Source organism: Colobus angolensis, unplaced genomic scaffold (genome assembly GCF_000951035.1).
Source record: "Colobus angolensis palliatus isolate OR3802 unplaced genomic scaffold, Cang.pa_1.0 Scaffold237, whole genome shotgun sequence".
In the NCBI taxonomy this organism is placed as follows: domain Eukaryota; kingdom Metazoa; phylum Chordata; class Mammalia; order Primates; family Cercopithecidae; genus Colobus; species Colobus angolensis.
In genome coordinates, this window is record NW_012115566.1 from 1,697,436 (window position 1) to 1,706,502 (window position 9,067).

Consider the following 9,067-nt stretch of genomic DNA (forward strand, 5'->3'; position numbering starts at 1 on the left):
ACCTCAGAGACACAGAATCCCAAAGTGAATGGAGACGCAAGGGATTTCCCTGTCTTCAGATCAGTTCTACAAGCCTTGACCACCCATCGGGCCGGGGAAAGTGTGGACAATGGCTGGGTAAAGAAGAGGAGAAAGATAAACCAGCTCCGTTTACCCGCGGGTCTGAGAGCCATCAGCCTTCCTCTCACGTAGACGCGCGGAAACACTACCGAGTTGAAAGCCCCTTTCGCTCCCTTCCTAGAGCGGCTGCGGAAGTGCGCCCCACACGGGTTGGTTCTCAGCCCTCCCGCGGCCGCTTCCGGCCTTTGTGGGTCACTTTCGATGGGTTCCGGGTCCCAAAAGGGTTCGAGGCCTCCTGCCTTCGCTCCGTAGGAGGGAGTTTTCTTCTGGCCCCGGGGGCCGCAGGTGAGCGATGTTGTGCTCTGTATGCTGCGAGGAGGTGGGCGAGAGATTGCTGTATTCCAGTTGCTGGGCCCTTCGGCTCTGGCTCTGCAGAATGGACCCCGGTCCTCCCAAGCCCAGGCGGATCCGCGGGAAGCTCTCCCTCCCCAAAGTGCGTTGGGAGACTAGGATGAGGGATCGGCTCCCAGTCTGCAGCAATTCCATGCTGTAAGGCCCATACCTACCTTCCGCGTTTGCCTCGGCGGTGTATCCTTGGGTTCAGCGCTTACCGATATTTCTAGACAGTGGTGGTTCACAGACGCTGGCCGGTATCCTAGGGCCTTCCTTACTTCAGATTATAATCACAGACCACGAGGATAGAGGGAAGCCTTAAAGAGTAACCTCTTCAGCCTTCTCACTTTATAAATGAAGAATAAGGAGCAGAAAGATTAAGTCCCTGAGGAAATAAATTTACATGACTTTGTTGCTTTTGTGATTTCATGGTTTCCACCAGACATCTCGACATTCAAAAGATAAAAGTAACTCATCAAGGATGTCCTAACCTTTTATCATTATTGTTTACTTGATCTAAATGTTAGTTTTATTCCATTTGTCTTTCATTTAGGACCAAATGAGCATAAGTTTACTAACAAGTCTTACTCTTCTTCTTAAAGTCCTGAAACAACTTGGCACCTTTCTTCAGTCTTTCTCTTTAAAGTGGTCTAATCTTAAGTCTTTTCTATCAGAGTATTTTTCTGAGTAAGTATCGTACATTAACCTGGAGGCCAGATTTCAAAGATCACAGTTAAGTTCTCAGAATTTGCAGTTTTACTTTATGGTGGAGTTTGTGTTAATAATGATGGCTTATTTCTCAGGGCTGTCCAGGAATAAATTTTCCAGGGGAGCTCTTACTTGAAACACCGGTAGTTCTAGCACAGCTAAAATGGCATCTACTTGGGCTATCCAGGCCCACATGGACCAGGATGAACGTTTGGAAGTAAAGAAAGAGGAGAAGAAGTATACCACCAGACAGGATTGGGACCTGCATAAAAACAACACCCATAGCAGAGAGGTCTTCCGCCAGTACTTCAGACAGTTCTGCTACCAGGAGACATCTGGTCCCCGTGAGGCGTTGAGCCGACTCCGAAAACTTTGCCATCAGTGGCTGAGGCCAGAGACCCACACCAAAGAACAGATTCTGGAGCTGCTGGTGCTGGAGCAGTTCCTGACCATCCTACCTGAGGAGCTCCAAGCCTGGGTGCAGGAGCAGCATCCGGAGAGTGGGGAGGAGGTGGTGACTGTGCTGGAGGATTTAGAGAGAGAATTGGATGAGCCAGGAGAGCAGGTGAGAAAAAAGATGTGACTTCTGTTTGAGAAAAGATAAACTGGATTTCTAGGCCAGAGTGAAGAACAGCCATTTTTTCACAAAGCATGTTTTTGACAGTTTGGTGCATCAGAAAGGGGCATGAGTTTCAGGGAAAGTTGGCTAATGTGGTCCCAACTTCTTTATAACTTTTCTGTGGAAGGATTTTATATTTCTCTATTAAGCTACAAAATTCTGTTTGATAAACATGCTGCTCATCTTAGAAAACTTCTAAGACAAGAGAAGGTATCAGAGAGATGAAAGTAGCAGGATGGGAAGCAGTCTCTTGGAGGGGCATCACTCTGTTGCACAATACAAATAATTAAGAATTAAGGTTTTGCAGATATATCCATTGCTCTGACTCCATTACAGGGTTTTAAAATGGAGAAATTAACTATTTCAGGGGAATGAGATGTGGGAGTACAATGGAAAGTTAGTGAGGAGAGCAGGGTGGGATTCTGTGCTTCTTTGAGTAGTAGAAAGCCCAGTTAGGTTGGAAAGGTGAATTCTGAATAGAAGAGTTGAGATAGTGTCCAGGACCTTGAATCTCAACCTCTGGAATTGAGATTTTATTCTGTAGACAGATGCCCCTAACCTTTTCTTCTTGAGTCTAAATGAGCTTTACTAATTGTAAGATGTAAAAGAGAACCAAATTATATAGAACTTTTTTGTTTTGTTTTTAATACTAAAATGAGACAGTGGTTGTCAACCAGTGCCAATTTTGTGCCCCAGAGGGCATTTGGCAATGTCTTGGGACATTTTTGGTTGTTATAACTCAGGGAGGTGCTGCTAGTATCTAGTGGGTAGAGAGGACAAGGCTAATGCTAAGCCTCTTACAACGCACAGGACAGCCCCAGACAACAGAGAATTATCTGAACCAACATGTCAGTAGAGCCAACACTAGGAACCCTGATATAAAGAGTTTGAAACTTAGGGAAATAATGAAATGGAAGTATAATCTAGCACTGTGATACAAAATACAAAATACAATAGAGAGGGTAGGAACATGTGGCAAAAAGATCTAAGTTTGAAATAAGATTATGAGGCCAGGCGCGGTGACTCATGCCTGTAATCCTAGCACTTTGGAAGGCCGAGGGAGGTGGATCACCTGAGGTCAGGAGTTCAAGGCCAGCCTGGGCAACATGGTGAAACCCTGTATCTACTAAAAATACAGAAATCAGCCGGGCGTGGCGGCACGTGCCTGTAATCCCAGCTCTTTGGGAGGCTGAAGCAGGAGAATCACTTGAACCTAGGAGGCAGAGGTTGCAGTGAGCCAAGATTGTGCCACTGTACCCCAGCCTGGGCAACAGAGTGAGACTCTGTTTAAAAAAAAAAAAAAGAAACAGGATAATGAAAGTGCGATTACTCAGGATGAAGCATGTCTTAGGTAAGAATTGTTTCGAAGTGATGACAGATTAGATCTATTAAATAAAGAAGGAAGAACCAATTGAGAACTCTTTACAGAGCAATGTATTCTAAGCTAAACACTAGGGATTTTAAGCTTGAAAGACTAGTATAACGGAGACACTCCTAACAAAGTTAAAGACTGTAGGAAATAATTAAGTACATATTTACCATATGTCTGTTTGGACTAGGTACTGTTTTAGGCACTGTGAATCCAACAGCCAACAAAACACAGGGGGTTGCTATTCTCATGTAGATTCTCTTCTACTGAGGAGAGACAGATAGTAAATTAAAAATCAACAAACTAGCCTGGGCAACATAATGAGATCCCCATCTCTATAAAACAAAAATTAGCCGGGCAGGCACATGTAGTCCTAGCTACTTGGGAGGCTAAGGTGGTAGGATTGCTTGAGCCCAGGAGATCGAGGCTGCAGTGAACCGTGATTATACCACTGCAGTCTAGCCTGGGAGACACAGTGAGACCCTATCTCCAAAAAAAAAAAGAAAAATCAACAAACATACAAGATGTAGGTAGTGGTAAATTCTGTTCAAACAACAACAACAACAATAAAAGCAGAGAAAAGGAATAGTGAAATAAGCGGGGATTATGCTGTTTTCTGTAGACTTGTCAGAGAAGGCTTTTCAGATAGGTGACATTTACAGGAGAAATCTGAATGAAAAGAGCAAGCCATACAGCTATCAGGGATAAAAGCATTCAGGCAGAGGGTCTTAAAGTGAGAATGTACTTATCACGGTAGAGATGTGTTTGTCAAGGAGGAGATGAAATAAAATGCTTATAAGATTATATTATGTCAGAACTTGTAGCAATTATAAGAATTTCGAATTGTATTCTGAGATGGAAAGTCATTGGAGAATTTTGAACAGAAGAGAGACATAATCTGACTTGAATTTTAAAATAGTCACTCTGGCTTCTGTGAGAAAGTTCCACAATGGGGCTGGGGTAGGCATAGGAGTAAAAGTTCGAGGCAAAGAAACCATTGTAGAAGCAATAATAATAAGCAATAATCCAGGCGAGAGATATTGGTGACTTGGACTAGAATAGTAGCAGTGGGAGTGGTAAAATGTGATTGGAGTCTGGATGTATTCTGGAGGTAGAGCTTGACAGGGTTTGTTTTTATACAGAATGTGGAATATGAGAGAAAGTAAGTTAAGGATTATGCCCAAGTATTTGGTCTGAATATCAAATAGAGTGGATTTGTCTTTCATAGAGATGGTAAAGAATGGGAGAGAAGTGGGTTTGGGGTGGAAGGACAGGAATCAAAAATTAGGGTTTGGGCCAGGCACGGTGGCTCATGCCTGCAATCGTAGCACTTTGGGAGGCCGACATGGGCAGATCACCTGAGGTCAGGGGTTCAAGACCAGCCTGGCCAACATGGTGAAAGCCTGTCTCTACTAAAAATAGAAAAATTAGCTTGGTGTGGTGGCGTGCACCTATAATCCCAGCTATTCAGGAGGCTGAGGCAGGAGAATCACTTGAACCCAGGAGGCGGAGGTTGCAGTGAAACAAGATCTTGCCACTGCATTCCAACCTGGATGACAGAGTGAGACTCCGCCTCAAAAAAAAAAACAAAACAAAAAACAAACAAACAAAAAACAGGGTTGGACATGTTAATTTTGAGATTCCTATTAGAACCCAAGCAGAAAAGTTGAGCAAACAACTAGATATAATGAACTGGAATTCAGTGGAAGGGTCTGTGCTAGAACTACAGAATTGGGGCTTTTCAGAATATGCATAGTATTTAAAGCCACAAGATAGGATGAGATCATGAAGGGAGTAATGAGCAGTAGAAACAGAGTAGCTAGAGAGGTACAAAGAATGGGATTCTTAGATGCAGGCAAGAGTAATTTGGTTTTAAATGCCTGAATTTGTATTGCCAACCAGTTCTTTCTCTGAAAGCACTGCAGGGGGCATCTAATGGAGTTTACAGCTTGATTTCTGAGGCCTGACCAGAGATCCAGGAATAGAAGGCACAGCTCACAGTACTGGCCTTTTCTCCCTGCTTTCTTTTTTCAAAATGTGAGATATCAAAACACCATTTTCTGTACATCTGAGATAGCATTTTGCTGACTCTGGCTTTTATTCTGAAGACTGAGTCTACAAAATGAAACCGTATCAGGGAAATAGAGGCAGTATATGGTGATTTCTTATTTATAAAATTTAACCTTTGAAGAGAATGGAGGAGTAATTTAAGAGCCTGTTTTATGCCAAGCCCTGTGCAAGGTGCTTTATACAAATGTTATTTATAATCTCAGAGAGAGTAAGTAACTAGCCCAAGGTCACAGAGCTATTAGACTAAGAGAGAGAGTAAGTAATCCATGTGATTCCATATCCCTGCTTTTTACAATACCTTGCTGAAGAAACCTGTTATTTTTAAGTACAAGAGGAAATAGGCCCATGGAAGAATGGCAGCCACCCAGTGACTGAAATTGCTGAATAAATGAGTTAGTTAACTGAGGGAGCAAGGATCAGAGGGAAGCCAAAAGTGATGGGATTGAAGGCAGAAGTAGAGATCTGAGCCTTGAAATAGAGAAGACATCATCCTCTAAGATAGAAGAAATGGAGAGGAGTATGAGGGTGCAGATAGATAAAATGAATAGTAGATGATTTTTGAGATGATTGTCATCTTGGATAAATAGAAAATAAGATAATCTTCCCAGAGAGAAGTGGGATGGGCAACTCAGAAGGGCAGAGACTATTGGGAACAGCTTAGGAATGAATATGGAAGAGATTTCTCTCCTTCCCTTCTTTTTCCTTTCTTTCTTCTCCCACCCTCTTTCTTTTCTTTCTCTTCATTTGTTCCCTTAATACCTTTTGTTTTGTTTTTGGAGATACGGTGTCTCTGTCACCTAGGCTAGAGTGCAGTAGTGTAATCATAGTTCACTATAACCTTGAACTGGGCTCAAGCAATCCTCCTGCCTTAGTCTCCTGAGTAGTTAGGACTACAGATGTGCGCCCCCATGCCCAGATAATTTTTAATTTTTTTGGAGAGATGGGGTCTTGCTATATTGCCTAGGCTGGTCTCAAACTGCTGGCCTCAAGCAGTTCTCCCATCATAGCATCCCAAGGGTGCCTTTCTTTTTTATTATTTCTCTGCATTATTTATCTTTACATATCCCCTTTCCTTTTCCTCTTTCTCTCTTAATGTTTTATTTTACCCTAAGTTCTGTCTTATTTCCTCCTTTCTGCCTCTTTCACCTTTTTCTTCTCTCCTTTGTTTTGTCTTTCTCCCTTTCCTTTCTCCACTTCTTTGAGCATAAGACAAAGAAGTAAAAGTGGCACAACCAACATATTTTAGCAGTAACAACAGGAGAAATTACATCTGGGTGTAGAAGGGAAAATTCCCCAGAGCAGGTGACATTTATATTAGCCTTGAAGAATGGATAGGGTTATGGCAGGCTTATATCTGGGAAAATGATCATTTCAGGTTTCAGCCACTGCCACAAATGTATACTTTTTGTTTTCTGTTATCAGAGTGAGTCTGTCAGCTACATCTCATTTTCCTCAGGTCTCAGCCCACACTGGGGAACATGAAATGTTCTTGCAGAAGATGGTACCTCTAGGAAAAGAAGGAGAACCCAGTATGCCCCTCCAGTCCATGAAAGCCCAGCTAAAGTATGAATCTCCAGAACTTGAATCCCAACAGGAGCAAGGTGAAGAAGAAAGACCCATCTTGGGAGGAAGGGGGAGATGGGTAACATAGGACACTGGGGCTTTTTTGTACTTGCTACTGTTTCTGATCATTAAAGTCAAAAAGGCCCTCTCAGAATCTGATGGCTCATACATAGACTCTCAGGTAGCCTGGTTTGTCACTCTTCAACCCTTACTTTCTTATATATTCATATTCTTCTAAATTCTGGCTTTAACACTTAATTTAGTCCTTCTGATACACTGTCTCTCTTTATACTGACCTCCTTGCTATTTTTAGCTTTTATCCTGTCAGACAATACCTCTATCTTCCACTTGCACTATATCCTTTCTGCTTCATTAAATAAGACTTTGCGCCATTATGTCTGCAACTAACTTTCAGATGGTTCAAGAAAAAAAAAATTGTATATTTACAAAGAAAAGGAATAACAGGCTGGGTGTGGTGGCTCATGCCTGTAATCCCAACACTTTGGGAGGCCAAGATGGGTAGATCATGAGGTCAGGAGTTCGAGACCAGCCTGACCAACATGGTGAAACCCTGTGTCTACTAAAAATACAAAAATTCTCTGGGTGTGGTGGCACATGCCTGTAATCCCAGCTACTTAGGAGGCTGACGCAGGCGAATCGCTTGAACCCAGGAGGCGGAGGTTGCAGTGAGCTGACATTGTGCCACTGCACTCCAGCCTGAGCGATAGAGCAAGACTCTGTCTCAAAAAAAAAAAAAAAAAGAAAAAATAATAAAACAAATGTTACAAAATATTAAAAGTTTGTGAATGTGTGAAAGATCCACTACCTTATTTCTACTTTCTCTGTATCCGTTTCATTTTCATTTAATTTTTTAAGTAGGTAAAAATGTACATGGCTTAAAAACAAAAATTTTTTAAGTTATTTAATGAAAAGTTTCTATTCCACTTGATTTTCCCAGCCACCTAGTCTCTTCCTCCTACTCTGAAGTAGGTTGTAACTGTTACTAATTTTTTGTGTGTCCTTCCAGATATTTTTTTGATGCATATATGTTTTCCATATTGAAACAAATATATTTTCCTCTCTTTATCACTAAGATGGTAGAGTCTTGCATTTTTTATTTCCTAACAGCTGCTTAATATTAAAATGTATGGATACATTTTAAAGGTACAAAAGGTAACATTTATGATCCCTTCTTAGTTTTAGATGTTGAGACTGGAAATGAGTATGGAAATTTAAAGCAAGAAGTTTCTGAAGAAATGAAACCACATGGGAATACATCCAGTAAATTTGAAAATGATATGTCCCAGTCTGCTAGGTGTGGAGAAACTCATGAACCTGAAGAAATAACAGAAGAGCCCTCTGCATGCTCCAGAGAAGATAAACGACCTACCTGTGATGAAAATGGAGTAAGCCTGACTGAGAACTCTGACCATACTGAACATCAGAGAATCTGTCCAGGAGAAAAATCTTATGGATGTGATGACTGTGGAAAAGCTTTTAGTCAGCACTCACACCTCTCAGAACATCAGAGGATCCATACTGGAGACAGACCCTACAAATGCGAAGAATGTGGAAAAGCTTTCCGTGGGAGAACTGTGCTTATTCGACACAAAATAATACACACTGGAGAGAAACCATATAAGTGTAATGAGTGTGGCAAAGCCTTTGGCCGGTGGTCAGCTCTTAACCAACATCAGAGACTTCATACAGGAGAAAAACACTATCACTGTAATGACTGTGGCAAAGCCTTTAGTCAGAAAGCAGGCCTCTTTCACCACATCAAGATCCACACAAGAGACAAACCTTATCAGTGTACTCAGTGTAATAAAAGTTTTAGTTGGCGTTCCATACTTACTCAGCATCAAGGAGTTCATACCGGCGCGAAGCCCTATGAGTGCAACGAGTGTGGAAAAGCCTTTGTTTATAACTCATCCCTTGTTTCTCATCAGGAAATCCACCACAAAGAAAAATGCTATCAGTGTAAGGAATGTGGGAAATCCTTCAGTCAGAGTGGCCTTATTCAGCATCAGAGAATTCACACTGGGGAAAAACCCTACAAATGTGAGGTATGTGAAAAAGCCTTTATTCAAAGGAGAAGTCTAACAGAACATCAGCGAATTCACACTGGAGAAAGACGCTATAAATGTGATAAGTGTGGGAAGGCGTTTACTCAAAGATCGGTCCTCACGGAACATCAGAGAATCCACACTGGAGAAAGGCCCTACAAGTGTGATGAGTGTGGGAATGCCTTCCGAGGAATCACCAGCCTCATTCAGCATCAGAGA

The 9,067-nt window shown here is 42.0% G+C and overlaps 1 protein-coding gene across 2 annotated transcripts in view; it reads left to right on the forward strand.

Moving 5' to 3' along the window:
- Window positions 1–294: 294 nt before the first annotated feature.
- ZSCAN12 (zinc finger and SCAN domain containing 12) overlaps window positions 295–9,067 on the forward strand; it is an 18,826-nt gene continuing 10,053 nt past the window's right edge. For both annotated transcript variants that reach the window (XM_011944891.1, XM_011944890.1), the window contains exons 1-4: window positions 295–405; window positions 1,257–1,726; window positions 6,676–6,820; window positions 7,980–9,000. In XM_011944891.1, the coding sequence (XP_011800281.1) occupies window positions 1,325–1,726; window positions 6,676–6,820; window positions 7,980–9,000 (1,568 nt within the window). In that variant the 5' untranslated portion in view covers window positions 295–405; window positions 1,257–1,324. The remainder of the gene's footprint in view (window positions 406–1,256; window positions 1,727–6,675; window positions 6,821–7,979; window positions 9,001–9,067) is intronic.